The 17,428-nt window shown below is 42.6% G+C and overlaps 1 protein-coding gene across 2 annotated transcripts; it reads left to right on the top strand.

Moving 5' to 3' along the window:
* Nucleotides 1-604: 604 nt before the first annotated feature.
* LOC126866550 (transcriptional coactivator YAP1-A-like) lies at nucleotides 605-15,557 on the top strand. Of its 2 annotated transcripts, XM_050620285.1 has the most exons (6): nucleotides 607-1,936; nucleotides 10,379-10,602; nucleotides 10,767-10,957; nucleotides 11,031-11,217; nucleotides 11,631-11,716; nucleotides 11,802-15,557. In XM_050620285.1, exons 1-6 carry the CDS (start codon nucleotides 1,293-1,295, stop codon nucleotides 11,895-11,897), a joined length of 1,428 nt encoding a protein of 475 aa, XP_050476242.1. In that variant the 5' UTR covers nucleotides 607-1,292; the 3' UTR covers nucleotides 11,898-15,557. The 2 variants fall into 2 exon arrangements, with proteins under 2 accessions (XP_050476243.1, XP_050476242.1); XM_050620286.1 differs by lacking the exons at nucleotides 11,631-11,716; nucleotides 11,802-15,557 and adding an exon at nucleotides 11,451-11,619 and having other exon boundaries at nucleotides 605-1,936.
* Nucleotides 15,558-17,428: the final 1,871 nt, after the last annotated feature.

Here is a 17,428-nt window from a genome sequence, read left to right as displayed (position 1 = left end):
GTAGCTGCATGTATACATTCGTAAATGGCACTTCCCTGAATCTTGTAATTATATCTTCAGTATGAGATTACCGATGAGGAAATATGATTTTGGAAGGATACTTGAAAATGCGTTTCTCATACTCTACTCTACTCAACTGTTCTTGGTACTCTTCATGTAATAAAGTTAAATTTAGTGTTTAAATAAAAAAGACCAAAAAGAAGGTTAGATCTCACAAACATCAAGAAAATTCAAATGGTATCGATGTATGGTTTTCTTATTTTATCGAACTTTAAACATTTAACGAGGGAGGATCGTTTAATGAAGGCTTAAAATGTATGGTCATTTTAAAAAGTTATCGAAGGTAGCGTATGTACAAATTTATTAATCGCATAATAACATCGTTAAAGCCTTTTGATTCTTTTGTGATTGTTTTCTTCGAATTTATTAAAAAGTGAGGAAGTAATACTGTCTTCGCGCGAAGGTAGTTTTATTTTCGTATTTGGACGTTTAGCGGTAAACAACATTATTGTATCAAACTGGCGATAAACATTCGAAAAGAGCGCCGTTAGAATTTGGTAACAGTATCAGCCAGCAGGTAGCGCGGAAAGATGAGAATCAGTCGGATACACGGGAATTTCTAGGCCCTGTACGTAATCGCGTGTCCACGCACGGTGAACGCTAGCACTCGTTTGCTAGACGGCCGGCTAGCAAAACGAGTCGATTTCTCCTGGTGCGCGATATCGTGGTAAGAGGTGGAGGAGACGTTACTCGTCGAAAAATTCGAGGGTATTGTAGAAGGTTAGAGGTACAAGGGGACCTTGTGGTAGTTAGAACGACGGCGGCAGCGACGGCGGCGGCGGCGGCGGCGGCGGCATTGTCCTGCTTGTTTTGTTGTCTCTCGCGACACGCACAGGTGGAAAAGAGAAGAAGCTATCGCGTTGTCGAGGAATCGAGGAGTGACGGAGGAGAGCGAGACTGTGTGTACAGGTCAAATAGAGACGAGACTGGTGGTGTGCTATGCACGAATGCCCATAGGTGTACCGTAAAAGACAAGAGCAAACGTAGCGTAAAGGGGAGAGGGAGAGGTGGAAAGAAGGTTCAGAACGACGGTGACGAAAGAAAAAGACAGGAAGGAGATAGGATAGGCGAGAAGACGGAAAGAAGGGAAGAAAGAAGAGTGTAAGAGAGAAAGAGAGGGGAGAACTAAAGAAGAACGAAAGGTAGCAGCAGAGTGTACAGGATACGAGGAGAGAGAGACGACAGGGCGAAAGAAAGACACGGACGAAGCGCGTTAGAGTGCGTGATCCAAAATGGCGCTGAACCAGGACGTGGACCAGTTGTCGAAAAGTAATCTGGTAGTAAATATCGATCAAAACTCGGAATCAGATCTACAGGCACTGTTCGACAGCGTCCTGAAGCCAGACTCGAAGCGTCCGCTGCAAGTACCACTGCGCATGCGCAATTTACCAGATTCCTTCTTTAATCCACCGTCGACGGGTAGCAAGAGTCCCTCGATTTCGCATTCACGGGAGAATTCGGCGGATTCCGCGTTTGGTACAGCGGCCGCGGTCGCCGGTGCCGGCCCAGCACCCGGTGGAAACGCCACCGGTACATCAGCTACCGGAGCAGCAGGTGCGGCTACTGGTGGAAGTGGAAATACTGCCGCTGGTACCGGATCAAACGCCGCAGGTGCGGCTGCGGCTGCAGTCGCGGCAGCGGCCGCGGCTGGCCTCACCGTTGCTCATCCTCGCGCTCACAGCAGCCCGGCCTCTCTTCAACAAACCTACGCCTCAGCTCAGCAGGCGCCTCAGCACGCGCCCCAGCCGCACGCGCGTCACCATCATCACCAGAAGCAACGCAGCTACGACGTCATCAGTACGGTCGACGACCTAGGTCCCCTGCCACATGGATGGGAACAGGCGCGCACCCCCGAGGGACAAATCTACTTCCTCAAGTAAGTCTACTTTCCTCTTTTTGTTTTCCAAAGCCTGCTGTTCTATTCTTTTTTCTTTCCTTTCCCTATTTCCTGCTTATCTCCCTTCCCGCCCATTTCTATCTTCTTTTCGAATCGATCGAATCATATAGATTTTTCAACATTTTTCTAACATGTCCACAGAATCTGACTAGTTACCTATCAACGGAACCCTTGTTCATGAACGTTCTTAAGGTTTCCTCGATAAACGCTAGTTTCACGTTTGCCGATCCTCTTACGGCATTATACGAAGCAGAAGATACGGGAAGGGAATGCCGAGAACAGACGACATCGATCTGACATTTTCTTAGTCATTTCACAACCTTATTGATTCATCTCCAAGTGGATTCTATCTATGACCATTGAATAAACGATCCTACTCCGGATCGGAGCAGTTCACCGTTGTACGCGACTGCTGGCTGGTTCACATTTTCGTCGTGTTGGGGTCTCACATACCTCAAGGCCGTTACTGTCTTTATCACCACCTCGACTTACTCATCGTTGTTTCTCCGTTCCTCCGTTTCTCGGCCGCGTCTCCCCACTGCCAATTGCTAGCATATCCTCCTTGTCCCCGCTATGGATCCCGTTTTCTCGTCTTTCTCTTGGCTCGGCTCTCCTTGTCAATCTCGAGCCGCCTACTCGATACCTCCACAGTCCCTTCCCCGTTTCTCTTCCATCTCGCTCGTTTAACCTGATCCACCTGCGCCGTCACTAGGATTCCCACGTGTCACCTGTCGTGGGAAACGCTCCTCGTCTGCTTTGTCGCCTCATTCGCTTCCTTCCACCCACCTGTATTTCGCCGGTGGCTCGGACGTTTCTCTCTTTTTTCGATCGCCGCGTCTAATTTCCAATATTTCACGATTTTCGTGACGAAACTGCTTGAAACAGCAGTTTTCAAAGAATTAGAGATCGCCCAAATCATCTTTCGCTTTGTTCCACTTATGGAACAACGTTTTCTTTCAGACATATCTCTCTTTTATTATGTTTATTTTTTTATTTTTTTTAATTTCGAGGATAATAGCTAATGTCGGCATGCATTACCACGTTCAATTTCTTCGAGTTCACGTGTTTTCCTCGGAGTCGATCGATCGACCGCGTTACGTTTTCCTCCTTGTTTGCTTTGATGTCTGATTACGATTTCGTTGGTCGAGTGGCTGATGTCACGTACAGATATCCCGGCGATAATCGATACGTTTTGCCTCCGTATCGATAACGACTACACCTGCGAACGAAGGGATTCTTGTTCATTCAGTTATACCTGTACTTTTGTAAATATTCAACGTGTCTTCTTTTCAACGTTCGCCTTCCTCAAAACCAATTGAAAAGGGCTTTCATTCGGTTAGCCGGTATTGTTCTTCGCCTCATTTCCAAGTATTTTCATCGTCATTCTCACCTCTTTTTCTCCTTCTTTCTCTTTCTCCTTTCTTATTTGCAAACAAGAAGAACGCAATTTACAGAGAAGCCGGGAAAAGAAACTCGAGAAATCTCTGTTCTCGTGTATGCGTCTTCTACCAGAAAATTTTACCTGAGTTTTACTGTTCGAACCCTGCCTATTAATGCTTTACTGCGAATTCTACCTGCCGCTGACATTTTTGTAAGAACGAGGACTAGGCAGGTTAGTTTTTGAGAATACCAGCTATTGGATCTTACTTCTCGTAAGAATTATCCCTTTATGCAATGTCCATCCCTTTCAACCCTCCACAGTCAAATATTTTACTATGTGAACATGAATTTCCTTCTTTTATTTTGGAACCGTTATTTTTACCTACCAACTTAAAATTTTCAAGCTCGGAAGCTGTACAGCCGAGATGGTCGGTCTCGTTTCGTTCCATTTAAGGGGAATTTCTTTCAGGGAAATCATTTCCGTTTACGTTCTATGATTTCAGCGTGAACTGGAAACTCGAATGAACGTCGCGCAACGAGCCTTCGCTTCGAGATAGCATCGTGAAAGTTGTAAAACTCGTCGATAGGTATCGTCGTCGAATCATCGAGCAATTTTCAGATACGCTGTCGTTGACGTATATTTTACCGTCTTTCGTTGATCGTTATTTAATCACTCCCTCGTCCTTAATTTCTCGAGCCACTAAGTCCTACCGAAATGTTACGTAAAAACGTAATTAGACAATCTTTCCCGTCGATCTTTCGCCGTAACTTCTATGTTCTTAATGCTCGTAACACAGCTCGTTCTCTAATTTTCTAAAAGGTTCTCTTTCTAGTTTTCTAAAAGGTTTTATCGCAATCGTACTTTCTACCAGGAGTCGCGTCTTTTCGTTTGCTCGTTCGTATCGAAACGTATATCTGAAATTTTCTTCCTATAGGATCTGAAATTTAGTCGTTTCTATGAAACGGAGCCGTTTTCCCCCGGTACTTTGTAATGTATCGGTAACGTGCCCATTCGCAATGCAGGAAGCGGAATGAAATGGCAAAGGAAAGAAAGGAGTGGCTCGACGAATAATTACGTTTACCCGAGTAGCCTTGTATCGACGAGAATTAATCACGTCTCGGGTTCGCGCTTCTCCGACCGATTTATGGCTATTTCGACCGCGACCGATCCGACGTAAATATCGTTTAATTGTTTATAGTAAGATATAGTAGTTGCTGCCGTGCTCCGGTGCTACTATGGATTATCGTTCATGGAACGAGAAAAAGCATGGCATTCCCTCGATAGACGTAACACAGCGGCCGCGAGGAGAGTTGCTCGGTAATGGCCGATGGTAAAAGAAGTGCAGCCAACCGAGAGCCGCACGGTTGTTGTATTATGCAGTAATGACTACCGTGACGGCACCCGTGTCTTCTCTCTTATTTCTCTTCTCTCGCGCCGTTCGTCCAATTACCTCTGGCCCGTCTCTCCGAGCTTTTGGATCTTATCCAGAAGCGGGACTTATTAGAATCTAATTTGCGTAATTGAAACGTGATTCGAGCCGCGAACAAACTGACTCTTTGAAACCTTCTAGGAAGTGTCGCCTCGCCTCTCTTTCCCTTCCTCTCTCTTTCTCTCTGTTACGTCGCTTCTACTCCGTGCATTCTCTTAGTGTATTCTATATTCTGCCAGTGAAAATAACGAGAGAGCCTAAACAGAGAAACGTTGACGACGACGCGCCGTTTAAACGTCCGGTATCGTTGGAAGCGACCAGATCGCGTCATCGTCTTTCAACCAACTCGCTTGTTTCGCGCGAAATTTCACGCGATCGACGGAGAGTTCTTAGTAGAGACCCATCGTTGGGATATTTTCCTGGATTTTTCGTTTGCCGCGCGGTTGGCGCGCAACTCGCGCGTTACTACCTCGCCGTATAATGTTATACGTTGGTCCCGTTAGCTAGGTTCGCGTATTACATACCAGCGAGAAGGAGCAACTGTATACCGTCGAAACGAAACGACTTTGCCACGAACCAGTGGAGGGATCTTTTTTTTTTTTTCTTTCATCGACCGGACGTAAACAGCGGCGCCGTCTCTTCTCTCTCTCGGAGAGACAGGCAAAGACATCGCTCTCTTATCGCGATGCACGTTCGCTCGCTCGAACGCAACGATCTTGCCAGTTCGAGAAACACGTTCCACCGCCAGGTGAACACACGAGACACGACGAGCAGGCAACCAAGGTTTTCCGTCAACTGTATCGTTTGACGAAACATTAGTCACGAGCAGAGTCACACTATACGTGGAATTCAACCGACTCTACATTTATTCGCTTCAACGGATCTCGTTTATCGAGCTCGTTTCACGAACGAGTGTCATTCCTTGTTGTACCGATTCTCCTTCGTTCGTATGTTTTCTTTGGTTTCTGGCGAGCAAATATCTAATTTTTTACTTTTGCTGCTATATTTTTGAGAAAGCTGAAGAATCGAACGACAATTCTCTTTGGCTGTCACTGGTATTAAGGTCGAGATAGGTGCGCATTATTCGGAATTGTTTGCGACTGGTAGAAATCACGCGTCAAAAAATCACGCGTTCCTATGTGACGCGATAAAACGTTCGAAATCGTACGAGTAACGAACCACGCCCGCGCTCCAAAGTATCCGAGAAACGAATACTGTTATATACGGAGCGTAATCGCGAGGCTGAGATGCTAATGGCAATTGATTCGCGGCTACTTCCTCGTTCGAGCGACGGAGTAACGCGAATCTCTCGCGAACTGGTCGATAACGACCGCCAGAGAAACGATCCACGAGTGGAATCGACCATGCCGATATATTCCAGCCGTTTTCCTCGTAAATTCATTTCGAGGACGTTTAGTACCTATGCATTTTCGAATGCAGTGAAAGTTGACCGCGTGTGCGCGACATCGGCATCCTGTTGTGTTCAGGGTCAGTTCGACAACGCGGACACGCATTTTCCTTCTGTTTTTTTCCATCGTGTCCGATATTTTATCTTTTTCGTCGGTTGTTCGTGTCTTTTAAGTTTTTATCTGAGAAAAAAGGAAAGGAAAAAAGGAGAAGGGGGGGGGGGAAAGAAATAACGCTATTTGAGAAATTCAAGAGGAAACTATGCGCTGATTGCTCGTGGAACGACCACATTTCCGCGACGCGGCGTGTCGAATGGGTATAATCCGTTTCTCGTTTGGTGTGCCGCGTCTCGAAAGACGTTCCTCTCGATAAGCGAAAGGTACAGAACGATAAATAACATTCGTGACGCGAGGAGAGCTAAAAACGCGAGATAAACGACACACGGCAGACTTTATTTTACGCGCGCGTCACGTTCGATCTATTTGTATTACAATGTACGGTGTGCCCGTGTGCGTGTGTGCGCGCGTGTGTACACGCGCGCGTAACAGTTGCATCGGTAATATTATGCGCGTTATATAGTAATCGGTGTTTTCCACGGAACGAGGAGTAGGTCGTGCTCTTTTCCGCAAAGGCGTTACAACGTTAAGACGTTCGCATAAGGATCGAAGTTTTTACTCGACCACTCGACAGGCTAAAGACCCCGACACACCTGTAGACGAGAGAGAGTCTTGCGCTGCAAACACGAATGCCAGATAGGAGGACAAATCTCCGGGAATACCTCGAATGTATCGAAAGTTCAAGGCGGACCGAGCGTCCTCGGCGAGACTCGCTCTCGCCGCTTTCCGACTAACGATCACCGTTCTGTCCTTTTTCTGTTTTCTTCGTCGTTGATTTTCAAGCGACTTGCCAGGCGTTTCATTTTGTCAGCCATTCGAATAATAACTTATCGCTGCGGCTAATCGAAGTCGGAGGGGACTACGATACGTCGATTAGAAAACTATTTTCGATTGGACAATCTTTTCGAGCTCGTACAAAGGTTCATAGGTTTTTAGTAATCCTTGCGATATTCGTAGATTTTCTTCGATGATTTTGACGCGTAGTTAAATGGAAATTTCGTGTATCGTTAGAGGTTTCCAGTCGACTCGTAAATATCATCTATGACGTCATAATCGGCCCGTGAATATTGTTTCATATTTGTTCCATGCGACGTGACGGCGATGTTCCGTTCGCTACGTACTTCGGCTACAATTTATGTACTCTCGAAGCGAAGATTCTCAATTGATACGCTGCGTGTCGTGTCTGAACGCGTAGCCCCGTTCATTCAAAGAGGCCTTTGCTTTCTCGCACTGTCTCGTATCGAGCGCTCGGTGTTCGTTATCGATGTTTCGCGCGCTTGACTTTGAAAACAAGGGATCGCCTCGATTTCCGAAACGAGCAGCCGACGCGACGCCTAGTCTAGAGAGAAGATGAAACAGCGTGGAAAACGAGGAGGATGCCTCGATGTCTAGGGTTATCGAGCATTGTTCGTTAAGCGGTTCTGCTTTCAGTTGTTCGTTCTCGTAGGTCGTTAAAAGCATGTATTAACTCGGTACTTGGATGTCATTTTTGGAAGGGGATCGGTCGTAGCTTTTTCGAGGGGGGAGGGTGCTGGAGGGATGTAACGAGTATCGTGCATCGACGACCACGAGCACAACCACGACGACCAAGACGACGACGACGACGACGACGACGAAGACGACGACGACGAAGACGACGACGACGACGGGAGAGAAGAGCAGGCAAGCGAAAGAGAGCGTCGGTGCGAGAGTGTCTATTTACGAGTTGTCCGGCGCCGTGATGTCCGGAGTAAAAATACATCGTAGTCCGTATGCTGTGCGCCACACAGAAACCCTCTTGTAATTCTCCAATGCTCTCGAGCTGCCTGCCTGGCTGCCTGGTTGCCTGTTCGCCTGCTAGCCTGCCTGCTAGCTTGCTTACTTGCTTGCTTACTTGCCTGCCTGCTTGCTTACCTCTCCCTCTTTTCCTCTTCTCGCTTCTTTCCTTTCTCTACCCTTGCCTCTCGGCCACCTAGCCCTCTCTCTCTCTCTTTCTCTCTCTACCTCGGACTCTCTTGGAACGCATCCAACCGCTCCCGGAGAGACCCGCGACATGTAGCTTTTGGAACACACCGCCGTTCTGTATTCTGCTATGCCACCGCCGATCACGCATCCTGGAGATAGATTTTCAATTTCTTTTCCTTTGCCCCGTTGTTCTTCCTTTCCTTCCTTTTTATTACTTTAATCGTAACTGTAACCGATTCTTCTGTCATTTTTTTGATCAACGAGGAAACGTGAGTTTCTCTCGAAGCTGAATCGATCAGTACGATCGAATCGCAGCTGGGGAAGGATAGGAGAAGGCAAAGAAAAGCATCGCTTTCGAGAGTCGTCTGAGAAAAGTTCATCGGGATGATCGTTCTGTCCGATTTCCTTTCGTCTAATTCGACCGAGGAAAGCGTCATTCAGCGAGAGTTCGGAGGGAAATTTGACATTTTCTTGACCGATCGACGCGATCGTAAACTCGCGTCTCTGCCGTTATCCGGAGATCGCGTCAGAGGAATCGACGAGCCGTGTTTTGTTCGTGTCCTTCTCGATCCGTGGCTGCCCGGTGACGGATCTCGGGAAACGACGCAGCTTAACACGCTCGATCAGATATATCTCGATTGGATAATGCTCTTAATGTTAAAACTACGTCAAACGCGTTCTGTTCCGCGGGTATTATTAACCGTGTAAGAAGATTTGTTTCTCGCTCGGAAATACTGAGAACCGGTGCACGATATCCCGATGCGGATTTAGACAACTTGTTTATGTCGTCGCCGATGACTTAAGCGAAACGCATTAAGTCATCGTCCATGGAATGCAAACGAGTGACATTTTTGGCAAAATATAAAGCGGGCTGAACTCTTCTGCGTTCGTGGTGATTCGAGAATCGGTGGCGGCTGCTGTTCGAGGAACTCGTGACAAGCGATTTGAACGTATTCGTTAAAATGGTTACGAGAATTATCATTGGAAAAGCAATCTTCTTCCTACGCGTCCACGAAATTTGCCACGCGGATGAATCTGTTGGTTGATGGTTCTGGCCCGATATACATCGCCCGATTGGGAAATTTCGGTGTTCGAACCACGGTGTCGTATTAAGCGTGCCGCATGTTCGATCGTTGTCTAAAATTTCTATGGAGTCAGGCAAGGTAATCGGTTCGCAAAGGTATTCGTTTCACGAAGGTAAATAAGAGCGGCGGTCGTGCACGGTGTAGTGTTTTCTACTTCCTCCCGGCTGAAAAGTGACACGTGAGTAAGGTAAATACGTTAGGTAGAGGGAAGACGACGAGATCGGCAATCACAGCCATTAGCTGTTATTTTTGTCGACCGAGAGACGACGTAGTGTTTTCGTGCCGAGTAAAGCCGTTTCGGATAAAACGACCACGACTCCATCCACATCCCCGTGTGCTAAGCTGCTGCCGTTGCCGAACGATGCTTTGCCATTTAATTAACCACGATGCTCGTCCCGCACAGTAGGAGGAATTAGTTGGACGATCGAAGAGACGCTCCGGGCCGTGCGTGGCTACGATTTCAAGGACCCATGCTACACCGTTTCGTCCCGTATCGGAGCCAGATCGCGGTGTGTGCGGTAACTTCTCAAAACGGAGTTCGGGCTCATTCGTACGCAGAAACACACGGTACAGCTTTTGCTGCCGTCTGTTTCCGCGAAATGCTTTAAAATACGATCATGATGTGTTGGAACGTGTATTTCGTGGCTTCTTGTTTCTTAACTTTTCGATTCTTCGACCTGCCACCGATCACGCGACGAATAAATAAAGGAGACGAATCCGAGCGTTTCCGCGAATAACAGAGCATAACGTTTCGATCGCTGTTTCGTATTGACGACGAGATCGTGACGTGGAAGAACGGTACAAAGTGGTTTGATCCTTGGGGAAATTTCGTGAAATACGTTTTATTCTCTCTCTCGAGACGTTAAAACTCGTATGCTAACTACCGCTAGGCGCCTGCTGTTACTCCTTCGCGTCGTCTTTTGAATGGAACTATTTTTAGAATGCGCCTACTATATGTGGATAACTGTACGTGCCGTGGCGTATTCAGTTTCTGCACGGGGCCACGCTATACGTACAAAATAGCACGACGTCTGAACGTGTTATAATTTTATTTTCCAGCCACCTGACGCGAACCACGACATGGGAAGATCCACGAAAAACAGCGGCAGCAGCGAACGTGGCAGCTGTGGCTGCCGCCGTCGACAATGGGAAATCCTCGACCGGCGCTACCAATTCTCTAGGTCCATTGCCCGACGGATGGGAGCAAGCGCGTACTCCTGAAGGAGAAATCTACTTCATTAATCATCAGACACGTACCACTTCGTGGTTCGATCCAAGAATCCGTAAGTTTCATTGCGATCGACCCACTCTAAATCGCGTAGGTTGCTTCCAAAGGTCGATCATAGACGAGTGTCTTTATTTTCATGCGAGAATTCGTACTTCTCTTCGTACGAATTGTTAAACTTTTACCGGATATTGTATCGAGCTCCGTTATGTTTTGTTTTAGCTACACATCTACAAAGGGCTCCGACTTCAGGTGCGATGTTACCACAAAACTGGCTTCAACAACAACAACCCACAGGTGGTGGCATTCAGAGTAATCAAACATTGCAAGCGTGTCAACAGAAACTCCGTCTTCAGTCGTTACAGATGGAACGCGAGCGTCTTAAGCAACGGCAACAGGAAATTATACGTCAGGTGAGTACTTATTCGAGTGTTTGATCGCTCGCTTTTGTCTTTCATAATATCGCGCGGTCTTTTCTATCTGTAGCAAGAGCTTATGCTCCGACAAAGCACTACCGACGCCGCTATGGACCCATTTTTATCGGGAATCAACGAACAACATGCACGTCAGGAAAGCGCAGACAGTGGTCTGGGTCTTGGTTCTGCTTATTCTCTTCCTCATACACCTGAAGATTTTCTTGCAAACATCGACGATAACATGGATGGCACCAGTGGTAAGATGTTCTTTTATATGCGATATCGTCGCCCTATTGCTTAATTGTTCTATCTACATTCTTCAAACAAATTTAATTAATCAGCTCACATATATCTCGTTGATATAAAGAATACAAATTTATAATAGTATGATGAAAATCCTACTTAGAAAACAACAAATATGTATTGAGTTTTTTTAAGTTCTACATACAATAATTAAAAATTTCATAAACTTTGAACACAATTTTTTCAGTTTATAAATCAGCGAAGATAGAATAATCAAGAAGTAAAGCGATAATATTTCACGAGAAGAGACAACGGTCCGTTTTCCATAAACTTGAGCTTAAAGTCTTCCTTGAACATTATCACACCTGAACTCGCTTCGACAGTAATACGGTAATATTAAAAGCTTTCTTTCTTTTCTCTTCTACAGATGGTGGTGCACCCATGGAGACCCCAGATCTCTCTACACTGAGCGATAATATCGATTCGACGGACGATCTTGTTCCATCGTTACAGGTATTTATTAAATCTTTATATATAAAAGTAGTTACAAAGACTGTTTCAAATATCACTCTGCTGTTTCTTGTAATTTTGTTTCCAGCTGAGTGAAGATTTCAGTAGCGATATTTTGGACGATGTGCAATCGCTGATAAACCCTAATACGACAAAACCTGAAAACGTGCTGACGTGGCTGTAGTATGGAGGAAAGAATTGTCTATGACAGGCAAGCAATTTATGAAATCGATTCGTTAAAAAAAAAATTGCAATTTCAATACGTCTAAACTAAATGGAACGATTCTAGAGGATCTTACCAGTAAAGTAACGACTATTCCATAAAAAAAAAAAACGCACGTGAACGAGAAAAATTTTAAAGTTTAAGTAGAATGGAGCCTTAAATACAAAATGCGCTATGCTCAACGTATATACAGAAATGTCTATACAGAAACATTCACAGGGTGTCCTAGAAATGTTGACGATAATTCGGAAGATTATAGTTCTTATTGAATTCCATACTACGAATTTCTTGTTATATATCGTGCTTGTTGAATAATGAGAGGTGGTAAAAAATAGTGAAATTCGAAGCCTTAAAATCTAGTGTTCATGGCAAGCTTGTCGAGTCTTCCTGAAGAAATTTTTGAGAATGTTGAGCAGGCCGTAATTATCGTTGAGGCTTCTCCAGAAACTAGTTTTCTCCTCCACCATTTTTTACCACCTGCTGCATGGAATAATCGAAATTGTTGGAATTGAATGAAGAATACAATCTGTGACGTTGTATTTTAAGATTTTTAGGACATCTTGTATGTAAAAAATGTATTCGGGTCTTTCTCTTTCTCTCTTATTATTAGGGTATTTGAGTGTTTGTATGCTTGTATGCGTGTATGAGTGCATTTGTCCCCACAACATTTTGTATATAAGTTTGTATTTCTATACTAAAGCATTGTACGAGAGGGAGCGAGAGAGAGAACTGAATATTATTCATTTTATTATGAGTAATAATATTTAATGTGCGTACCGTTCGGGTCAATGGAGGAGAGCGCAATGAATGGAGAAAGCTCCATATACTTCCCGATAGTATGGAGTAGACAAGTAAATTGTTGTTTAATTATATTTATATCACGTTGGTTTACAAAAGGAATCTGATATCATGACATATCAGATTTTTTTACGATCATGGATCTCGCATGTGATTTAAATTTAAAAAGAACAGCGTCATACCTGATGTGTTCACGGAGTTTGTGAACGTACATTGAAAACTTGTGGAATGAAATAAGGACGAAGTGCAATTATTATGAAAACACTATGTACAGAGAGAATGGAAGAACAAGAAGAAAGAAGGTATGATGTTCGATAAATGATATTTTATTCGATATTCATCGATTCATATAGCGGTGATCTTTATATGATGTTTACGGAAGCAACGGCAACGTCTAAAAGTATCGAAGCATTTTTAACACACGGACACTTGTCTATACTTCGAAGTTGGCATACGGAACAAGTCGTGTTACATGTATGATTCAGATTCGAAACAGATTTCTCCGAATCGCATGTGTGTGTGTGTATACATATTGACACACATGTACACCGCAATCGAGTGTCGATAATGCTCAGACTATTTTACAAGCGATATGCTTAAACGAAGTGCCTTTTCTTTGCAATCGATTAGAACGACAATATTGATCGTCATGTTTTAAAGCAATAACCGTCCGTCTATACGAGATGTTTATATGAACATGTGCTAATTGTTAAAATAGACAAACACGTTTTTAGACCCTTTTAAATACTTTGAAAAGGGGAACACAAAATGAATATATATATTTTTTTTATATGTAAAGTCTATACCTGTTACAAATTGCAGTTATTGGTATTTTGAAATCACTGTTAGATTATAAAATTCTCTTACGTTTTATACTACATACAGTTATATTATGGACATTAAAAAAGGAGAGTATATGATGTTTATAGATTACCTTTAAATATCTTTAGCCTTAAGGATTTTTCGCGTATTTCTTTCCCTTAGTTCTTGGGGATAAGAAAATTGAAAGAAAAAAAGAGGCCGTCAATCTTGTACTTTGTATGTTCCTCGCGAAACAACCAGTAGTAATGGTTATTATCGAATAATCAAAGCGACATGGTAAAGAGGAGACGTACATGTATATTTAGTTACATGGCAGCTTAAGTGTATACATACCTTATAAAAAGAAGGGAAAGAAAAAGAAAAAAGAGGAAAAAAAGTGAAGGAAAAAAATATCGGAGGTTGACGTAACTTTCTTTTGTTAGTCCGAAATAATGCGGCGATAACGTTGATAAGTACTGTACCCCAGTGATAACAATCACGATCACCAATTTTATCCGACTGATCTATTCCATGTTTTACGTTTTTTCTTTCTATAGTTCGAAGAAAGAGCTGTTATCTTTCTCAAATAATCAAAACATTATCTTGTTAACGTTTCCTTGTTAATCATCGAATTTTCATTGTTATCGAATCGTCACAGTTACGTCTGCCAACCACGGTCGTTCATCGAAGATCATAGAATTTCATTGATAAATTAAAAGAAAGAAAAGAAATGAAAACACAAAAAAGGTGGAAGGAAAAATCCGTAAGCTCTCCTGCCTTTTCTCTCAGTAAGGAAAAGTTCCGGAGACGCAAGTTATATTTTTGTTTTGTAGTTATTCGCACGCTTGGTTTTATCTTTTATACTGCTACAACGGTAGCTGTGCGAGCAGCACGAATATTCGACCTCTTTATTTTTTAATAAAGTAATAAAACGATCATGTAATATTCGTTCGATATTTGTGTTACTATCTGTATTATTCGACTGAAACTTGGAAAGCGATCGCTGTATAGTAATTACGTGTAGCAACACAAAACACGGTAGACTTAACGCTCCTGTTATCTGCATTAAAAATCATTGTAAGAAGAAAATTTTTATAATCGTTTCATCGCGATCTTTTTTTGATATTAGACATGATATATATATATATATATATATATATATATATATATATATATATATATATATATATATATATATCCTTTCTCGAATTACGAGTGTCTCTTGTTTCCTTATTATCGGTATATTAAACGTTTCTGTATAGCAATATCGTAACGATTTTAATGCGGATGGCTATATAAAGAATAAAGCTGTTGTACAAACGTATAAAAGAAGGCATTCATAGTTTGAGAAGTCTATATCGATAGTGATTTTAATCATGTCGGGAGGCACAAAATCTTTCTTTCTACTATCGTTGTCTACTATGTTTTCTGTTCATGGTTATTATGTTCGATCGTAACGCGAAGCTTGTATTAAACGCGAAGATCTATTTTCGAGTGCGATCCAAAAAAGTTACCATCGTTAACAAGGATCACGAAATCGTTGCGTTACGTTACTCTCGTTGCGACAGCTTCCAGGCGTGCAGGTCAGATACATTTAATGTATTATTTTTATTGCTAGTTAACGATAATATTAATATTACCATACCGTATCTTGCTTTTAGTCTAAACTCAATTTAGTTGTTATGTGTAGGGGCGGGGGGAGCATCGCGTGGAGGCGAAGACCTCTTACAAAGTGCCTTCAATTTAACGTGAAGAAAAATAAGTGTTATTTCACGAAATGGAAAGCGTTTGTTAATAACAGTCGAATAACAGTAACAGAAACCGAAAACAAGTCAAGAAACTCCCCTTGGGTGACATCCATAATATCTGAGATTATACTACGAGAAGCAATTAGTTGTTTAATATCAGTATTTATATATGCTCATTGGCAATAATTTGTGACGTACACATTTTTATATCGGTAACAAGTGCCTTAGTAATAACGATAATGATAAATATATTGTTTACTTACGTACTGACAAACAGTGTTATTTTTCTGTACTCCTAAACATTGCTTTTATTTAATCCGTTCCGTATACGCCCCACGCTCAACTTTCCGTTCAAGCCATTTGGAATTTTCATTGTAAAACGAATAATTAAAAAAAAATTAATTTTTACATCATTAAAAAATATTACGTAGGAGCATCCGACTCGTCTGATAGAGTAAATATTCAACCATATGTTTGTTAAAACAATTTCTTAAAAATTATATTTATTCGTTTTTCTTGTTAATTATGTTTTCTGCATTATTAAAAAAATTGTATAAGGCATAGGCAAAAATATCAGAAGCAAAACTATCAATCGTAGTAACGTGGAGCGTATACGCCCCACGTGGTCTGAACGGAAAGCAACCAAAAATTAGTCCTGCACAGAACGTGTTAAACCATACGTGTATTTCTACATCGTAACATATACATATAGAATTACCTATATGCATATGTACGTAGATGTAGTGAATCTCGATAGGTATGTCCCATTTACCATCGTCCCACGCAAATTGCGAGGCATCCAAGTCTCTCATTTTCCTCTATGTACGTCCTTGCTTTCCCGATTTGCCATTGTTGTTAGTCACCGCGACCGCCTCGTTTCGTAGTGGAATGATCGATCGACAAAACGAGAGGAAAGCGTAATGCTTGTTCGACGTGTTCTTTTTTCACGATACCTCGGATCCGAGTATCAGCCATCGCTGTTGAGACGGGATGGAAGCGGCAGATTTCTGATTTGGCAAGGGGTGGGATTGAACGGCGATAGGGAACGAACGGTGGCAGTTTGCGAGGGTGGCTACGAACCCCATGACGTCCTGCGCGCTTCACGAGTATTTTTATGGATTCTTCCAAATGCGTTCGATCATTCTAAACGTAACTTTCTATTTAAGTATGCCCCCTCGTTTCCGCGCATACTTAACAAAACTAATTCTTTTCGAAACGATGTCCATAGAGTCGTTGCGTCGCAGTTAGAAAATTTATGTTTTTATTGCTCCCTTAATGGAGAAGACGCTACCGGATGAGGGAGTTTATTGAAGAAACTGATTACTGAAAAATATATTGATATTTTTGGCTTCGACTTAGAACATTTAGTTTTAAATGAAGTTTTTCTAACTCCTGTTGGGGGGGGGGGGGGGTTTACTGTTTAGTATTAATTACCGGTTACCGACATAAATAATTCCAGGAAGGTGTGCTGTGAAGCTTTATTTCTGATATATTTATGACTACAGGCCAATTAAGAAGATTAGGAACAGTCAATGGAAGCGAACGTGTAAATGGAAGGTGTTATCTGAAGATAGAGGTGAAAGTTTCTTCTTTTGCAAAATATATGTGAAAAAGAGTTTGTTGTACTAATCAATAACAATAAATCACACTGGGAATATTACTTCCTCTGTATTTTTAAGTAGTAAAAAAATTGTTTAAATGAATTCTTATCGATCAGCTGTCTTTTGAAATACATTTCAAATAAATTTATTTTGAAATTATAAAAATATTTAAAATAATAGGAAGTTGTTAAAAAGAAAATGAAAATAGAATTAGGAGTTCATTTAGTTAAGCGACTCCTTGTACTTTTTCTTTCAAACTTCCTATCGAAATAACGAGGGCTAGCACGCGCGAGGATTTCGGTTACAAACGTTTCTTTCACGAACACGTATACGGGCTAAAACCGCGTAGATCGAGTCGAGTAGAAGAAATGGTCTTCTGTCGACCGATAATAAAGCATTCGCGAGGACTGGACGAACATTAGCCACAGGATACCTGGGCTTTACCACACCTCTCTCCGCGCACCCTTTCAGCGACAGAAAACCTTCAGGTTCTTGAATTATCTTCATTTGTATTTTTTTGACTATACTTAGAAACTTGTTCATA

Source organism: Bombus huntii, chromosome 6, assembly GCF_024542735.1.
Source record: "Bombus huntii isolate Logan2020A chromosome 6, iyBomHunt1.1, whole genome shotgun sequence".
NCBI classification, from domain to species: Eukaryota; Metazoa; Arthropoda; class Insecta; order Hymenoptera; family Apidae; genus Bombus; species Bombus huntii.
The sequence above is the reverse complement of the archived record's forward strand: the minus strand, read 5'-3'. Positions and strand labels throughout refer to the sequence as shown.

Excerpts from the sequence above, each read along its gene's own strand:
- LOC126866550 (XM_050620285.1), top strand. The coding sequence starts at position 1,293 with ATGGCGCTGAACCAGGACGTGGACCAGTTGTCGAAAAGTAATCTGGTA. Across the intron at positions 1,937-10,378 it reads GGACAAATCTACTTCCTCAA|CCACCTGACGCGAACCACGA; the intron begins GTAAGTCTACTT and ends TTTATTTTCCAG. Across the intron at positions 10,603-10,766 it reads GTGGTTCGATCCAAGAATCC|CTACACATCTACAAAGGGCT; the intron begins GTAAGTTTCATT and ends GTTTTGTTTTAG.